At 36.5% G+C, this 19,313-nt stretch overlaps 1 protein-coding gene across 2 annotated transcripts in view; it reads right to left on the reverse strand.

The window, feature by feature from the left end:
* SEMA3D (semaphorin 3D) overlaps window positions 1–19,313 on the reverse strand; it is a 200,159-nt gene that overhangs the window by 41,988 nt on the left and 138,858 nt on the right. For both annotated transcript variants that reach the window (XM_060632365.3, XM_060632363.3), the window contains exons 8-11: window positions 18,577–18,719; window positions 5,440–5,554; window positions 4,166–4,235; window positions 1,137–1,281 (exon numbers count right to left, since the gene is read on the reverse strand). In XM_060632365.3, coding sequence (XP_060488348.1) covers window positions 1,137–1,281; window positions 4,166–4,235; window positions 5,440–5,554; window positions 18,577–18,719 — 473 coding nt within the window. The remainder of the gene's footprint in view (window positions 1–1,136; window positions 1,282–4,165; window positions 4,236–5,439; window positions 5,555–18,576; window positions 18,720–19,313) is intronic.

Raw genomic sequence — 19,313 nt, forward strand, 5'->3', positions numbered from 1 at the left:
AAAATGGCATTAATAACAACAGCACTTGCTTCTTAGAATCCTTATGAAGTTAAGATTTGTAAAACCTTCAGAATATTATCCGCACACTGTAACTTACACCTTACGTTACTGTGAAATTAATAAGACAAGTATAATTTTGATGTTCAAAGAAAATTAAAAATCTGAATCCTGGAAATCACATTATTTGCAAAATAATTTTTCCATCGAAGTGTGATAACCTTATAATCAGTCCAGAAAACATATTTGAAACATATTTCTATTGAGGAATTACGAAAGGGAAAATAGTCACAGTTCTAAAGTGTGTTTCCTAAATTTAATTAGGTTATGTAACAGGAAGATGAAAAGAGAAAGCCTGAAAAAGCCTGGTTACCAACTGTTTCCTGTTTAAGGACAAACATATGAAAAGACAAAATTCGGTAGAATTGGTTGGATTAAGTCAATACTTTTTCTCAGAGATTGTGAGGAATGCTTTAGAGCTCCTGGTAGAAATATTCATATTGAATCTTAAGTGGAAAAAAGAGCATGTATTTCTTTATATTTTATTAATTAACCAACCTTAAAATATTTAAATAACTTAAACTGTTTTAATCACATCAACAAAACAAAACAAAAACTTGCCATTTATAATGCAAATACAGATTTCACACTGCAAAGTCTTTTTTTTTTTTAACAGATGCAACATAATAAAGAAATACATGAACTATTGGAATTGATGTTGTCTTTTAAAGTAGAAACAAGGACCCAAAGACTCTACCTATATACAGAGCTGTAAGTGGGAAATAAATATTTATTTGGCATTTTCATTTAACTTGGAATATTTGTCATTCTACATATTGAATCATTTTGATGATTCTGTAGACTTATTGAGGATAGGCACTATATTTTCAGCATAGCCTGATCCTTATGATATAATCATTGTTTCCTGTAGTATCTAAAGCTCTTACTCAAAAGGGGAAAAAAAAAAGTTAAGTTCCAATGAAGGATGGAAATGCTAATGTATGACTGTAAATAAATAATAGGTATTTTCAAAAGCACAGCACATGTTGCTGTGGTGAATGAGCATAGTTTATTATAATAGAATTGGAAAGAGGATATGGGCTTATAAAAATAATTTGATTTTTAAGTTGGATACATACAGTGCCAGGTCGGGGATAAGGAATTCTTCCATCGTACTGCACCCAACGATGGTCTGCGCTTTCCTTATGAGCATATGGACCATTAAAAACTGCTCTGATGTCAGCCATGCTGTACACACAAACAGCGGAGCCTTTGAAGATGGAGCTGAAAAAAAGCAGAATGGTCCAATCATTCATTGTACATCACTCAATGCACATTTATTGAGCACATATTATAACCAGGTGTGTGGACAAAGTAATGCGGCACATTCCATTTGATAGGTGCTGCAGACAAAATGTGTGTATATGCCCTTAAGGAGCTTATAAGCAAGCAAGCCTGAAAAAAGTGTGACAGCAGTTACCTTACAGATGATTGTAGTAAGCTAAGCAAGCATGCAATGGAACTCCAACACAAGGCTGTCTGGTGAGTTTTCAGAGTAGATGGCGCCTACACTGACACTTGACAGATACATAGGAGTTCCCTAGGAAAACTGGAGGATAGAAGGAAATATGCAGAAAAGAGTATCATATTTATAGACATGCTTTTGAATTTCATTTGAAGTTTTTACGGCCTGATGCCTCCCAAAGAACTTCCAAAATAAAAAGTTACATCACCTACTTTTTTAAAGAGGAGCATTTTAGATACGTAAATAATAAATATCTCCTTTGTGTTTTCTTTTTTTTTTTTTTCAATGCTTATTTTATTTTGAGAGAGAGACAGAGCTTGAGCAGGGAGGGGCAGAGAGAGAGGGAGACACAGAATCCGAACCCCAACACAGCTCTTGAACCCATGAACATGTGAGATCATGACAAAGTGATACGCCCAACCAAGTCACCCACATGCCCTTCTATTTAAGTGTTCTTACAGTGAGCAAATGGCCGTAAATATTGACTATTAAGAATTTCCTCATACAATTTTTATTAATTTAAAAAATGTTGAAACTCTCTTTTGCTTCTTCCCTAATCTCTGTATTTTTTCTTGAATTTATGTATGTACCTTATCTGACCCTTAAAATTTATCTTAATTACACAGGACTGGAGCACACATAATTAAGAAGCAGAAAAGCTCCATGAGGATTCCACAATTTTTTGCAAATTAATGGTGAAAATTGTTAACACTGTCATCAGATGTTTCATTTTTGTTTTATTTCTGGAAAATAAAAGACATTTTCTCTGCATCTAAAACTTTCGGTGATTCCTATTCATAAAAACGAGATCACCCCCTAGGAGCTAAGAGACATATCATCTCAGCACTATACAAATGAGCCAAAGATTCTCTAGCTCGACCATTAATATTCTTGGAATGACATTAATGGGAAACATCCAGAGCTGATGGCAAACAGGCAGCTGGAAGAAAACTAGCTGCTAAGAAAGAAGGTGACGCCCCCATAAAATCACATCATCCGCCTAGGATATTCTAAAGGAATGATGGTGCATCATGCTTTGTGGTATTGCTATTGTTGCAGATTCACTACATCTTCTGATTGGATAAAAGATGTGCCATGCATCCCAACGTTACCTCAGTCCTCAGGGCGCCATTCAAAATAGAATAATTAAGTACACCAAGAACAAAGAGTGGACTTGTAACTTCGCACTCTGGGTGGGCAAAAACTTGGTAGGAGAAAAAAGATAACTATCTCGGAGCTGTATTTCCCTGGCACATATCGATGCCTTGTGTGTGGAAAACACAGTGACTTCAAAGACAGTTCTGTGAATGGAAAGATGCCAAGAGAACCAGGGCTGAGATACTTAACTTGAGTGACTCCAGACACTTACTTGCTCTTCCTGCATCTTTTTAGACCAGATACAAATGAGCAGAAAAATGGGAGTCCGAATGGCAGCTTGTTAGGGTATCTTCTTTATTTTCATTTGAAATATTCACATTCTATATCTCATAATTAGCCAAAGAGCATTTTGTGTTCTGACATATGATGAACACTATTGGTATAAGGCAAACTAAGTGAAGGTAATTTTCACAGAAAAGAAATGATAATGTGCCTACAAACTATTTTAATAATTTTTTCAAAAGGAGGCAGTAGGCCCATTTCTCTATTACCAACACCACCAACACTTCCAATACTAATATCTATATAAATATTCATAGCAGAGCTGTGGAAAAAGTAAAAAAGTAGTTCAAAGAAGGTATTGCAGTCAGCAATATGTAACAGGAATATCGTAAAAGGCGTACCAGGGTCAAAGGTAAGTTGCTGAATTAAACAAAATTAAATTCAAATAAAATTATGTAAGGTCCCTATATTTTTTGAGAAAGATTCATAGGTGCTAGGGCAACTTTTAAGGAAGGAAGTCACAGAGTCTCAGAGACAGGTGCAGGACAGTATTATATAGAAAGAAGACAAAAACACAGGCGTGGAAATTAAGAAAACACCTTCAGTTCTAGTGCCACCTTTACTACTAACTGGCTCGTCTTCTTTGGGCAAGTCATACGAACTTCCTATGTTTAAGCTAGTAGAGCAATAATGATATGGTGATAACAGCCAAACTCCCAGCTTTGCAGGGTGATGGCGAAGCGCACGTAAGATAGTATGGGAGGACATTTCAGAAGTCCCGTCTCGTGATTTCAGCCAAACCAATGACTAAGACATGTATTTCTTTAATACTACTTCTACGTCACGCAGCTTGACCTATTTACTATGGTTAGTATATGCACACACCTTTGCACCCAGTAACTTTCGTCTGGGAATTTAGCTCCCAGATATACTTGCTCATACAGAGAACAACATGTATACAAGCTTAGTCAGTGAAGCATTACGCGTACCACCAAAGCACTAGAAATAATGGAAACGTCTATGTATAGCAGACAGGCTAAATAAATTGTGGTGGTTGATACAGGAATACTCTGCTGGAAGAAAAAGAACCAAGAGACATTTTATGTATTGATATTAAGAGATTTCTAAGAAACACTAAGTGAAAAAATAAAATGAAAAATGGGGTATTTTTTCTCACACAAAAGGGACAAAAAAATCATACAACTGTGTTTTCTTACATATACATAACAATTCTATAGAATTACAAGCATTTTTTGAACTTACCTGGTTGTGGTAAAGACTCCATATACTACAGGATTTCTTTCATCTCTTGTGGGGAGTAAGTAAATATCCTCTATTAATGGGAAGAAATAATGATTCATTATATTTTTATATTTCAGTATTACATGTTTGCTTTTTCTTTCAGCATACAGTATTCCTGAGACTCTGCAGTATATAAAATACTGTAAAATAACAGTGAAAGTCATTACATTATGACAAGAAATTAAAGGTTAAAGACTGGTTTTCTCACTAGCTATGCGACACTGAACTGGATATCTAACCTCTTAGATGTTTACTTCAATCACCCATAAATGGGATGATTTGCTTGATAATCTCCATGACTATTTCCAATCAGAAGTATGTGATTTCATACAGAATAAAAATTAAAAACCTAGGTTATTTTTACCCTCCAATGTAAAAAACAAAAAAATCTTGTCCTGTAACTGTGTCAACTTACTAGTGATTTAATTATCTATTTGCTAACAATATAAAAATGGCTACACAAGTTAATTACTTGTGCAACATTACTTATGTAACAACTTGCTCAGCATTTTCTAATCACTTGCACAGTACTGATACCAAAATATGTGTAAATAATATCCTTCAAAAGATTTTTTAGGATGTGAGCATACTTATATACAACATGAAAGATCAGCCATGAACATTCAAACAACAACAATATATATACTTTATATGTTGTATGATAAAATCATTCAATGATCAAATCATTTTTACACTGCATGGCAAAAACAAGTTTAAAAGATAAGATTTGATGATGCTAACTTTATATATAACTGAAAACTTCCCTTCTAGAATTAGCTCTGAGGCGAGTAAAGAAGGGAAATGAAAGAATAATCCGTCTAACACTTTTCTCAGTATTCTTTTTCTTAACAAGTGAGCGGGAGCGAGTTCTCCCCATCTCCTGTGCTCTCCAGCAGAGGGCACCCGCAGAATAAAGAACCCAAGTTCTTGCTACCTATACACTGCTGCTCCTTCCAAAGTAAAACGCCACATGGAGAATGGATGGATTCTATAGAACCATTGCTAGTAGCTTTGTGTCTCTTGCTGCGGCTTTGTTTCCTTCATAACTTTGAGAACGCTTACGAAAAGAGGAATTGCTTCATTACAATATGCTCTGAGACTTAGAACACCTCCATGTTCTTTGTATGAATTTAGTAATAACACTCCTGCCAGCTGTCCTGGGCTGAAGTAAAATAAATGCTGAATTTATTAGGCAGTAAGACATTTTCAAGAAAAAAAAGGAGGATGTGACTTACGTAGCTCATCAAAATGAGTATCAGCTCCATCATTTCCAGGAATTGAGCAAATCAATCTGGCTTTAAGAAAAGTTGTCCATTTGTTTATCAGGCTGCGCTGTCCGCCAACATCATTCTGGAAAAAAAAGAAAAGGAAAATAATAGAGATACAGATTTAGTTAATGTCTTTGTTCACAAAGACAAGGAGCCTACATATTTAGGGCTTTGAACTTTGAAACAAGGGAAAAGGCAGTTTTGTCTCTTAGTATTGCATGTTCTTCTCATGGTTCAATGAATATAATTCAGCTCTCCTGGATAGGTAGAGGCTGGCAAGGCAATCTAGTAAATAAGTGAGACCTGGAATCAAATCTCACCTCTGTCAACGGTTGCCCCATGGCCTACAAAAGGCTATGTAATTCTCCAAGTCTCCACTGAACAAATACGATTAATGCCTTGAAATTGGTTATTCTGATGATTAAATGGAAAAATTTGTGTACAATGCTTAGTAAAGGGCCAGACAACTTGTGTTCAATAAATACTAGAACTGACTTGTATATTACACATATGAGTAAGATCATTATGATCTTTAGAAATATGCCTTGGTGTAGACTTTCAAAAGTCTTTTGGTGCCCTACTAATTAAACAGTAAGGCAACACAAACATACATATAAAACCAATCTTGTTTTAAATGCTAACTGATGTATTTCCATACTTTTTTTTTTAACTCTGAAGTATTTCATTAAAAATGTTCTTTAGACACTTACTAAACATAAGCATTTAAATCAATTCAATAAAATAAATAGGACAATGCAATTCAATAATTCACCATTAAAACATCTATTTCTTATTTTTAATTTAATATGTCCCTAAATATGAATACAAAATTAATACAATTGTTATTTGACTAGATCTGCTAAGTTTACAATAAGTAAGATGAGACTGTTTCATGAAATAAATATATTAAGTACTTAAACTCAACTTTCAAAAATTACTTTCACAGCCATGATTTCCATTAATGCATTTACATTTAAATGTAAATTATATAAACATTCTTATCCTGCATGCAATCTATGTCTTACAAATTTAATACAAAGTTCACTGTCAAATACTAACTCTGAATATTTAGGAACTGTATTCCCTCTGCTTCGTTATCTCTGAAAATTAAATGCAATTATAAAAAAGTATCAATGACTACTCCAAACAGGAGAATTCAAAGTCACAGAAATAGTTGCTATTCTTGAAGAAAGGGGGAAGAAGAAAGGAAAGGGGAAGGAAGACAGAGATCCCTTTGAGTGCTAACTTGGGTGATGGGGAAATCCAAATTCCATGTGATATAATCTTAGTAACAGAGCAAATCTCAGAAATCTACAGAACTGTGGGAGAGCTGAGAAGGCAATGAGGTCCCTGAGACCACAGACCGTAACTATCCTTATAGCCTCAGCACCTAACACCAGAGGCACACCGGGACACCCAGAGTGAATGAATCCCACTTTATAACCCTCTCTGCTACACAACTGAATACTTTTCAGAAATAGCTCTGTATAAATGAACAATAATTTTTACTTCCTTGATTTGTTCTTTAGGCTTACAACGATGTAAAAAAAATTGAAATTTAAAGACACTGAAATTCAAGAAAATATTTCATATATGAACTAAAATTTGCACTTGAACAAAAATTGCACCTCGGAGTTTGCACTATGTCTCGCTGTTTTAAATTTTAAATGATCCAAATCAATGTGCACTTAGTCTTGGAACGCATGTGTAACTGAGTTCGCGTGTGTGCTGACAGATACATTATATAAACTCAGTGATAACTACGGTGATTGTTTGGAAACTGGACCAACAAAAGACCTTCCTGGCAGTTGCATTTTGACACTGATACTGTTTAGAATTGCTGACACATGGTGATAATACAAAGCAAAAGAACATTAAGTTGATTTTCTCATAATTTTTCATTCTTTCCAGAAAACGCACTCCCTATTCCTTTCATCCTACATCACTGCACATATGTCACTAATATCCTGCTTATCAGGTGTTTAATAAGAGCATGTTCAATTATTAGTGAGAAACAAAAAATACTAGATAAAATTGATAAGTGCCCTTAGAAAGTATAGATAAATGCCATAGAATTTAAGTCTCCTCTGAAAGGTCTCTGTAGTAAGAAAAAAAAAAAAAATGAGTACAGGCTTCACTGAAGAGTTAGATTCAATATTGTTCTTAAAATGATAAGTGGGATCAGAGATTGGTTCAGGAAATATTCTTGGTGCTAGAAAAGAGGGGGAAGGACAACAGGTGGGACACTTCAGAACGTGCATGGATCAGAGCGACTGGGTGGCTCAGTCAGTTGAGCGTCCAACTTCGGCTCAGGTCATGAATTCATGGCTCCTGAGTTCAAGCCCCACATCGGGCTCTGTGCTGACAGCTCAGAGTCTGGCGCCTGCTTCGGATTCTGTGTCTCCCTCTCCTTCTGACCCTCTCCCCCCCCCCCACCACTCTGTCTCTTTCTCTCTCTGTCTCTCAAGAATAAGTAAACATTAAAAAAAAAAGGCACACATAGGGAGAACCAGGATAAATTTGGTTTAGGCAAATACTGGGATAAATTCAAATAGTGGAAGAGAATGTTATAAAAGGATATTGGAGTACATTCAAGGAAAGCTTTAATACCAGGCCAAAGTATTTATGTCATTTAGTAATATGTTATTTAGTATCGAGAGTTACTACAAGGAAGTGAAAGAAAATTAATACCTAATATATTTTATATAATAACCATCTAGATGCAAACATGTCTATAATTGCTTTTGAATTTATGTTTTGTATATGGTGCTTCTATTGTTGCAGTATCATTGTGCAAGAAGAAACATAACCAATATTTCAGCTGGCTATTGGATGATTAACGATGGCTACAGATGTGAAGGCAGATTTATCTAGACACGGCCTTTATTTTTACCGCTAATAACCTCAGATCATTTCATAAATATAAATCCAGATGTTAATATGAATAGGAAAAACCCCTGGTGCTTCCTTTTAGTAAGGATGAATTCTGTGTTAACGTTTCATAGGATCTCAGCGAGAAATGCTACCTGGAATTATTTGGGAAGAAAGAGATTTTATAAAAAATTTAAAAATAGGGGTGCCTGGGTGGCTCAGTTCGTCGAGCGTCCGACTGTGACTCAGGTCATGATCTCACGGTTTCTGAGTTCCGGCCCCAGATCTCACAATAGGCTTTGCACCCACAGCACGGAGCCTGCTTCGGACTATCTTCCTCTCTCTGTGCCCCTCCCCTATCAGTACAAACACACACACTCTCTCAAAAATAAATATTAGAATACATTTTTAAAAATTAAAAATAAAAAGTAAGATATCTCATCTTTCTCATCAACCTTGATTTATATATTTTTACATTCACATATGTGTTCTGTCTTCATATAGTCTTATTGTAGCAGACTCCTCCTTGTACTAAGCTCTAAGTGAAAATCTTTCCATTTTAATGTATTCTTCTTACATATTTATAATTTGTAAAATTTTTCATTGCCTATATTTGCAATTTTGAGTCAGCTATAAATACTAAAAACAGTGCTGATTCAAAATATTAGCTATCATGAATTGAATGCTAAGGACTCTGGTTTATTGCTTTCCCCTGGCATAGCATAGTTGCTCAAATTATTTTGTTAAATGAATAAACAGATATATCAAATATTTGCTCCACAACGTTCCTTTAACAGGTGTATACATCACTACTTCATCATAAAAATCAGCAATCACATTCCCTTTTAAGCATTTTATTAGATAAAAATAGCAATAAATGCCTATTTGCAAAGTGTCCCCCCCTCTCTCCTTGCAATTATCACCCATGTTTAAGACAAACCATGAAAAAATTCTAATTATTCTACTAGGCTCAAATTTGTTGGACAGGAAAGGAACTTACACTGTGGCCTGCATATCTATTTTTTTAACCTGACAAATGGAAATTGCAATCCTTTGAACAAAAGAATCTTTAAATGTGCTTGCCTATCCGTCTAGCAGCCTTTCCATGCTCCCTCAAGGAATAAAAAGATAAAACAAACAAACAAACAAAAAAAATCCAGGTCAAAGATGAAAGCCACCTGCTGTCAGCAGGGAAACAAGTATAATTTCTGGGATAATAGTTCTCAGGAATGGATCATAAGCATTTAATGACTGAATAGTAACTCTTACAGACATCCAGAAGCATGACCTGGGATGGCAAAGTTCAATTCACGAGGGGTTGTATTTCTCCTGTAGGGAAGTGTCAATTGACTGACTGTTGACCAGCTCTCAGTGCCTGGATTTGTTTGCAAATCCACCAAATCCCCCCCTGAGAACCTTAAGCACAGAAGAGGGCTGAAAGGGAGGTAACCACTTTTGTACTAAATTGTCACCTCCTTGCTTATTTCTGTGAAGTTCTAAAGAACGCAGCCATCTCACTAACACAATAGATTTATTATTGAGATGTCAGAATCAGCAGCTTTTAGTCACCAGTCACTTCTGTGTCTCTACTCTATCACAGCTTCTTTGTAGTCAGATTGCCAAAAGCCTTGACATTCTCTACACAAAGATGGGGATGAAAGTAACAAAGAAATTAAATGTAAACAAGCCAGACCACATGGTGGTGAATGCAGAGGGTGCCTATTTTCTTATTCTCTGTGGCTTCTTGTATGTTTGTGATATTTCTTAAGTGTAAAGGGTTTAATGAAAACAGAAAAGACAGAAGATGAAACAAAACACAATTTACAATCTTTCAGCGGCTATAAAATAAACTATCTCTGAGTCAGGTGATGGCTGCATATTATGAAATACCATGATCTTCTAATCATAGGCTGCTAATGGGTAGATCAGTCAGAAGGCAGGTTAATGGTGACTCCATTCTGCTTCTACTGTCCCAGCAGACTCCAGTCCTTATAAATCTTGCATAGACATGTGGAGTAGCTACAAACTGTCACACATGAACTTTTATTGAGTGTGTCTTTTGACCTTTGGGTCACTATGCTGGCTTCATCTGCTAAACACGATTTTATCTGTATACATCATCCTCTTTGAGGATCTCTTCACACTTTATAAATATGGTCATTCCCACCTATATCTTGGGAAACAGAAGCTCTTGGACCAAGTAAGAATCGGTTTTCGGCTCCTATGCTCTTGAATCCTAAAGATTTTAGTAATCAATGAAATCTCCAAGATATTTGGGAACGTGTTGTATTCTATTAAAATATGGATTAGCATTCAGAAATTTGTAACCATGTTAATGAATTCAAGTTGAAAGTCACTAGCTTTTTCAAATCAACAAACACTGAAGAATAACAACTCTTAATCACTTAAAGAAGAAAAAGAAAAAATCAAGGGTTTGATGCTGGAGTCGGAGTTCATAAATTCTTCTTTGCTTAAAATTAGTTATTTTGCTTAATGCTCTTCTGCACCTTTGTGCCAGCAGGAGGATGCGAATTCCTGAAACACTTGCAAAGCTATCATCCATGCATCTTTTGTGCACGCTTCTCCCCAGTTCTAGCCACTAATGACATTTAGTCTCAGAGATTTAAGCTTCAGTTAATACTACCTCTTTTCTTTTGAAGTGTAATCTAAATACCACAATATTGTGAATCCATAAACATGTTTTTCCATAACTGAAACTGCCACACTGAGGTCAACACACAGGCTTGCAATTGACCCTTTTTACACATTCAAGAAGATAAGGGCAATTTAATACTTTCATGTTTTCAATGTAATGCCTGTTGTATTTCAATACATCATTCATATTCTTTACCTGATATGTCATTTATGATAACAGCTGTCCCTTGCAGGTCTCAAACAGCCTTGTGTTGAGATATGCCTCCGAATCGCCTGAAGACCCATCACCCCAGGAAGTCCTGGAGATAGGACCACAGCAACTGACATTTCAGAGCAATTGTCCAATGTACTTTGCCCTGTGCTGCCTCAGTCTTCACACAGTTATTTCTAGGGACGAGTTTTATTTGTAAACTTAATACGGATGGTCTGTATGGGGCTGTGTAAGTAAATAATAATGATAAGGTCATTCCAAACACAGAATGGCCCATTTAGAAGCTGGAAACTATGATCGTGATGTGATAGAAACAAAAAGTGAAACCTGGAATAAGAGCCCAGGAGCCTCTCAAGGAAAGCATGTCATATATACTAAAATACAATATTATACTGAGAGCAAGAGTTTAAATGAGGACATTATACAATAAGTAAACTAATGGAAGATGGTGAAGTTATGCAGACCAAATCAAATGAGAGAACTGTGCCGTTTTGCTTTCCTTTTCAGCCCTCATCTTCTTTTGCAATGTCTTATAACTACATTTCATGTAACTGTTTTGTTGAGATGCAAAAAAATAATAGTAATACATTTATGACCACGAAGAAAAAAAGGCAAAATAAGAAAATAAGGAAACTTTGGGGCACCTGGGTGGCTCAGCCAGTTGAACATCTGACTTTGGCTCAGGGCATGATCTCACGGTTCATGAGTTTGAGCCCTGTGTCAGGCTGTCTGCTGTCAGCACTGAGCCTGCTTCAGATCCTGTCTTCTCCACTCTCTGCCCCTCCCCTGCTCTCTCTCTCTCAAAAATAAATAGACATAAAAAAAAAGAAGGAGTATTTTAGTTCATCTACAAATAATCTTGAAATCCCTTAGTAGTAAAAGAAACAAAACTGTAGAAACTCAAACATCTCAGACAAAGGGGAGAGGAGAAGAAAAAAGAAACAAAAAAACTTGTATGGCAGGTATTAAGCACAGTGATTTTTAAGAGATCCATTCTGAAGAGGCTTTCAAGGCACCAATACTTTCTTTTTTTCTAAAAAGGATTCTAGTGTTTAAAGATGACTGTTTTTGATTTGCCATTGGAGAATCAAAATGGAGAACATGTTTTTCTAACTACTTCAAAAATTTGTAAACATTATTAGAAATGCAAGACTTGGGTAAGACACTATGCTAAAAAATTCAGTTTCTAAGATTTAACAGGTTAAAATTAGGTAAATCAACGCATGGTAAGCAGTTCCCTCCCTCCCCCCAGGTAAGATCAGAGCTCATTAAATTAAAAAAAAAAAAAAAAAAAAAAGCTACAAGGCAACAGTATAAATCCTTGCTTAGGAATTCCTGACAGGAAAACAGATGGAAGTGAAGCAAAAGCACATCTGTAACTCGTGGCTCTAAATCTCTCATTCAGGTTGTAAGTGACACGTTGAAAGTAAGCAAAAAAAACCCACAACTCGGTGGAGATCAATAAATACGGAAAGTGTCATCGGCCTCAAAACACAAATCTTCAAAGGCAGTAATTGTCCAAATAGGACCATATATCAAGGTAGACAATGCAAGTGGAATCGAAGCAAAGGGCTATTAATTAGACCCCCAGGCAAGTTATGTGAAAGGACCATCCAAACTGAATTCCTGGCAAGGACAAAAGGAAATACTGCAGAACAAAAAATGAGAACGGGCCTAACCTAGAGCTGGAATCCAGAGTGGGCTAGCTAATGGACAATGCTTCCAAAAAATGAACAGAATTCAAAAATAATGTGAAACAGGCTTGAGGCGAAAAGCTGCAAGCCAGACTCACTGAAGTGACGGGTATTTCCACACTGTAGCTTATAGGGTGGGTCTTGAAGGGACACACACACACATGTGCATGGTAATAAACATACAGACATAAATAATAGTATCTGAAAGGACTATTCAGAGGGTTTACTGCATGATGTTTCACCTGTTCTTTCGGTCAGCGTATATAACCTCCCCATGAAGATCCATGTAATTTACCATTTATGAGAACAGCCTGGGGTGTAAGGTGCACCATTTGGTACTTGAACATATTGACTGTACAACAAAATCAAAGAACTATAGAGTCTGGCGAGGCTTTAGAAATCATCTAGGCTAAGCACCGTATTTTATTTTATTTTATTTTTTTTAATTTTTTTAACGTTTATTCATTTTAGAGACAGAGAGAGACAGAGCATGAATGGGGAAGGTCAGAGAGAGAGGGAGACACAGAATCCGAAACAGGTTCCAGGCTCTGAGCTGTCAGCACAGAGCCATCAGGCTCGAACTCACGGACCGCGAGATCGTGACCCGAGCCGAAGTCGGTCGCCCAACCAACTGAGCCACCCAGGCGCCCCAAAGCACCGTATTTTAAATACGAGAAAGTGCAGTAGGTAGGGATATCCCACTGAAAAATAATTCATTACTAAATGTGTTCTGCCACGTAAACTGATAACATACACAACAGACTGAGTTGGAAAGATATTCTTTAGAGGAAGGTACTTATTCTCCTGAGGCTCTCATTGATCCACACTGTCCTACGAAATGATACTTTAATTCAGCTTCTTCACTATTTAGTGTCTCTCCCTTTTCGCACCTCTTGTCTAAAATTTGCATTGGTCATACTGCTCACACACAAAAAAACTGTTCACAAAATTATCACCAGGCATGTCTCCAAATTCTTTTGACTATATCCGGAAATAAGATCCACCTTCCAAGTACAAACATTGCTAAAAAAGAAGGCAAAATAATAACGGGGATTTCAAACATCAAAACTAATAAAATATCATCTCTTCCTATTAATCTTCAGTAACCTGCCTCTAACCACCACCTGGCCCTACTACACACACACTGCCACTACCACTCTTCCACTCCCAATGACAGTTAGTTGATCTGGCTCCAAACGTGAGACTGTGTATGCATGATGTGTGCCATGTGTGTATATGTGATTTTTGACACTTAACCCACTGTAGTATGACAAGGAACTTACTTTATTCATATGTCAATCTTTTATGTTGTTGACGGCTCGAAAATAGAGATGTATCCAAGTCCCTCTGGTTTTCCAGTTCCTTCCTCAGTATCTGCCTCATCCAAATTCATATGATTTCATCTAAGTCTTTCATTTGCTTGGTAACATAGTCATGGAAGAGATGGGGGCCCTGATTTTCTCCATTAAGAAGCTGAGCTCGGAAGAAGTAGAGCGGAAATGGAAGCCTAGATCTGCTTTCATAGCGAATATCCATATCATTTGAGCAAAAGTTATTGATGATATCCTGATGCCAAACGTAATACCTGATTTTCAATTGCAATGTTACCTCACCTCCTTTTGGTGTGTGACATCACTGACAACTGCTTTCTTCTCGAGACAGCTTTTGTGTCTGATTTGTGACACCACTACCATCCAGCTCTCGACCCAACTATCAAGCTATTTCTTCTCAATTGTCTTTGTGGTCATTTTCCTCTGCTTTTTCTTAAATATCATTGTTCCTTGGGGTTCTATCCTTGCTCTTTGATCTTTTACTACATATTTTCTTGGGCAATTTTACATACTTCCATGACTTCAAGAATCAATAAACATTGGTGATTTCCAAATTCATGATTCCAGACACTACTGAGCCTCAGGTTCATATTTTCAACTGGCTGCTGTGGCAGCATATCCCAGAGCCAGGTCAAGTTCAACATGTCCAACTATAAAATCTATGCCCTTAACACCATTTTTGGTGTTTTTTTTTTTTTTGTATCAAAAATCAGAAGACACTCTTTATGAATTTTCCTAATCTCTGCCTTACTTTCTGGAAATCACGATTACTAAGAATATAGGAGTCCCTGTCTATGGGCAAGTATCAAAGTCTCTGGGACAGGAGTAAGGAAGAATTAAAGTGTATCCAGTGACAGACTCTTGATTTTCCCTCAGGTCAAAACCTCGCAGTTTGTGAGTTCTTTGAGCCCCATATCGGCTCTGCAGTAACAGTGCAGAGCCTGCTTGGGATTGTCTCTCTCTCCCTCTCTCTCTCTCTCTGTGTCTCTCACTCAAAATAAATAAATCGACTTAAAAACAAAAACAAAAACAAAAACACAAAGGCATCGAGGATCCAATAGGACGGGAGCTTGTCGCGACCTTTCATGTACATCATGGGGTCAGTATTTGTAGTCTCAGTCTCCTAACCACAAACAGGGAAGATAAGACTTCTCCAGACTATGCAAATTTCAAGTATGTTCTAAAGGAAAAAGGATCACTAGTCTGTTAATTTGCCATTTACTCGTTATGCTCCCGTCACAGCAGAGCTCTCTCGATTGCTTAAATGTTATTTTCCCACCTCTGAGATTTCACAAGTGTTTTCCTTCTGCCTGGCGCATTCTTCCCTAGCCCTGTCATCTCTGCCCTGGAGCGTCCTCATCATTTTCAATACCCTGGATCAAAAGCTACTTTCTCAGAGGAACCTTCCATAGACAATCGAAAACCCACCCTTGTTTCTTAACCACACCCTGTGATTTTTTCCCCCAGTTTGGCAGCTACCACATTTGCCAGTTCTATATATTAATCTGTGTATTTTCTTATTTAATGCATATATCATTACTATTACCATTACCCGGTTGCAAGCTCAGCGAATATAAATGCCAATCTCTTTTCTTTTTATTCTCTATAAAACTACTGTTGATTTAGCACAATGTTGTGTAAAATGTGTTAAGTAAATGAATACTTTGATGGTCCCACATCACTAAAAAGTTTTATAAACTCAGTAAAGTGCACAGTTCACTCTTAATTCTATCTAACATGATCTCTGCCTTCTTGGATCTTTGCTTATATCTATTGAAGTCAATTTTGTTCCGCAGCATAGACATACATTTGTGATCATTTCTTGAAAATTGAATGACAATATCACAATAACCCCATGGGGGTAAAAAAAAAAATGAACTGACAGAGAGGAATAATATGTTCTGAAAAATGTCAGAGGAACATTTCTATGTGAAAATTATACGTAACAGTAACAGTGATGATGCTGAACAGTTTTTTAAATTAAACTTATCATAGTTTTTGCTACTATTTTGACATAACACATTTTTAAAAAAAGATTTCAGGTCATTTTTAATCTTGTCAGTGAAATCTCCACTTAGAAGTGCTCACTGTTTGATACACGTTAATCCTAAATTATTAAGTAAAGTTAAAAACATAGCAGGGCGTGCTGAACTTAGAAATTTTAAAGGTGCATGTAGAACCAAATATTGTGAACATTTAACTAATAGATCATACGTGTAGTGGGAAATTCTATAGATGAAACTAACTAGAAATAATGATTGAGTAAACAGATAGACTAATGTAAGAAGGACTTTCATTACATCTTTTTTTTTCTTTAAAGTAAATTCATCCATCACATGTCCTTATTTGATCTCACAATTTGTTAGCTTTTTATCCAAACACAATGGCATGACAAAATCTTGCTGTGTGGCCTTAGAGTTTTTTCTGGTGGGAAGATTCCTGCGCTACAATTCTCTCTGCCTTTTCACTTCTTTAGGAGTTTGTTCATAATTAAAACTAAATATCCCTGGGCCAAAACTTCACGTTTACATCACATTTTTAATATAAAAATTTATGAGTGGGGCAACTAAATTTTCCCCCTCTAATGTAACTTTCAACAATACTAGGGTGAAAAGAGTACTTTGTAAAGAATTAATTGCTATCGAATGGATTAGACCTATTAAGAAATAAGTATTGAACTCGCCCACAAAACATTCACTTGTTATATGCGTTCATCAGAAACTAACTTGTAAATCTTTTATGACATATTTAATGTAGCCATTTATATAAATGATGTCAATCCACAGTACAGCTTTTCAGAGTTGGGAGACTGTTGTTTTAAAGCATGCCTCAGTACATTAACACACTACGACTACTCCAAGCAATGGCTATTCATCTCTAGGCAAGAGGCTTCAAGAGAAATTACTGTGAATTCTTGGACTCGGAAAGAATGAGGATGCTTTTTAGAGAACTCTGTCCCCTGGGGGTGAAGGGATCAGTGGGAGACAGCATCCCTGGCCAGGACACTAGGTAAAGAATGATGTGTGCTCATGAGCTGGCCTCATTCAAAAGCCATGTTTTCATTAGCACTTTAAGTGCAGTGATGGTTTGTATTTCTGTCCCTGGACGTGCTCAAAAGCCCGAGGGTACAGATTGGGACAAAAAAGGGATAGGCTCACATGGAAGAAAATGAAAAGTTTGGACAAGACCAAAAAAAGCTTCCTACTGAGAGTATTTATTAACTTAACAGCTCTTCTTCTTAATAACAGAGTTTACACTGAAGGTGTCTGGCTATGAAAGAAAAGTTATTTCAGTGAAGACAAATCCAACAACAAAATAATATATTGAAGTCAAAAGTGTGATTCCAGCAGCATTATTATTCTATAAAGATTGTATTCACTCAAAAGAGAACCTTAAAGGAACAAAATGTAAGCATGTCATAGAATCCTGTTTTCCTATAAATTACATAAAATGGCAATCTTAAAAACTAACCGCAGTATTCTTCAAAACAAATGTTTTGCATTTCGGTTTATTTGTCCCCGTCGCCCCACCCCCCTTATCCCATGTATTCTCAAAACCTAATCTAGATGAATGATCCAGAAAATATTTACTATATATTACTAACCATAGTTTCAACTTATTTGATCCTTAGAAAGATGCATAATTTTACATGCGTGATGTGTTTTCATAAAAAATACCAGATCTGATTCTGTTAGTGTTCCAGTTACTCCAGTGATTATGTTACTTTCAATTTCAAAATCAAATTTAATGTATAAAAGCATCTTAATTTCCCTGGGTCAGGACAATGCGTGATCTTGCTGGGAACAGTGAAAACTGGTGAAGGGGTAACCTGTCAATATAAGGAGCAAACTGCCAAGTATCTAACTCAAACCTGGATAACAGTTCACACTGGACAAAAACAAAACCAACAATGAAACAGAGCTCTAATATTGGAAAAAATGTAATCTCTTTTTTTTTCCTTTTTCCTTTTGGATGTTAAAAATTATATATGCAAGGGGAGCCTGGGTGGCTCAGACAGTTAAGTGTCTGACTCGTGATTTCAGCTCAGGTAACGATCACGGTCGGTCATGGGTTGAAGCCCTGTGTCGGGCTCCCCCTGGGCGTGGTAGCTGCTTAAGATTCTCTCTCTCTCTCTCTCTGCCCCTACCGTGCCCGTGTTCTCTCTCTCTCTCACTCACTCTCTTTCTGTCTCTCTCTCAAAAAAATATTATACCAGTGTGATAGTCTGAATTTATCCTACTACTTACGAATGATGGACATTAAAATACTCTTACTTCAACGTTACATGATTAATTGTTCATACATATACATACATGCCTTAAGTAAGATAAATATATCTTGCCTTACAAACTCTTCCAACTCGAGAAAGGATGGTTTTATCAGAAGTAGTGCCTTCTTGCGATGATTCACGAAAGAAGAAATATATTTTATCATCATCTGGATTATAGGTGTCTGGGATAGGGAAAGTTCCAATAAATTTTGCTCCTGTTTGAAAGAAAAGAAGCTACAAATTAAAATACTGAGATAATTCAGCCAAGGTAATATTGGTGTCTTTGAATGTGAAACAATTAGCAGAATAAAAAAAAAATGAACCGTGACTGGCATGTGGGAAACAAGACATCCACACAAATAAACATGACACAATATAGAAACATGTATTAGCATGCAGAGGTCTCGAGCAAGTTCTCTAGGAACTCCAGAGACCTGGTGAGAACACGACTGGCTGATATTCACCATTGCTGCAACTCAACTAAATTATTTAGAAAGTCCTTTCAAACTTTACATTTTCCTTTTATTTGATGAAGTCACTGCTTTTAAAATCACAATGTACATGGGGTGCCTGGGTGGTTTGGTCAGTTGAGCATCCAACTTTGGCTCAGGTCATGACGTCACAGTTTGTGGGTTCGAGCCCCATATTGGGCTCTGTGTTGACAGCTCAGAGTCTGGAGCCTGCTTCAGATTCCGTGTCTCCCTCTCTCTCTCTGTCCCTCCCCTGGTCGCACTCTGTCTCTCAACAATAAATAAATGTTAAAAAAAATTTTTTTTAATCACAGTGTACATAATGAAGAGCTCAGGGAA

Source organism: Panthera onca, chromosome A2 (genome assembly GCF_046562875.1).
Source record: "Panthera onca isolate mPanOnc1 chromosome A2, mPanOnc1 haplotype 2, whole genome shotgun sequence".
Classification (NCBI taxonomy): Eukaryota; Metazoa; Chordata; class Mammalia; order Carnivora; family Felidae; genus Panthera; species Panthera onca.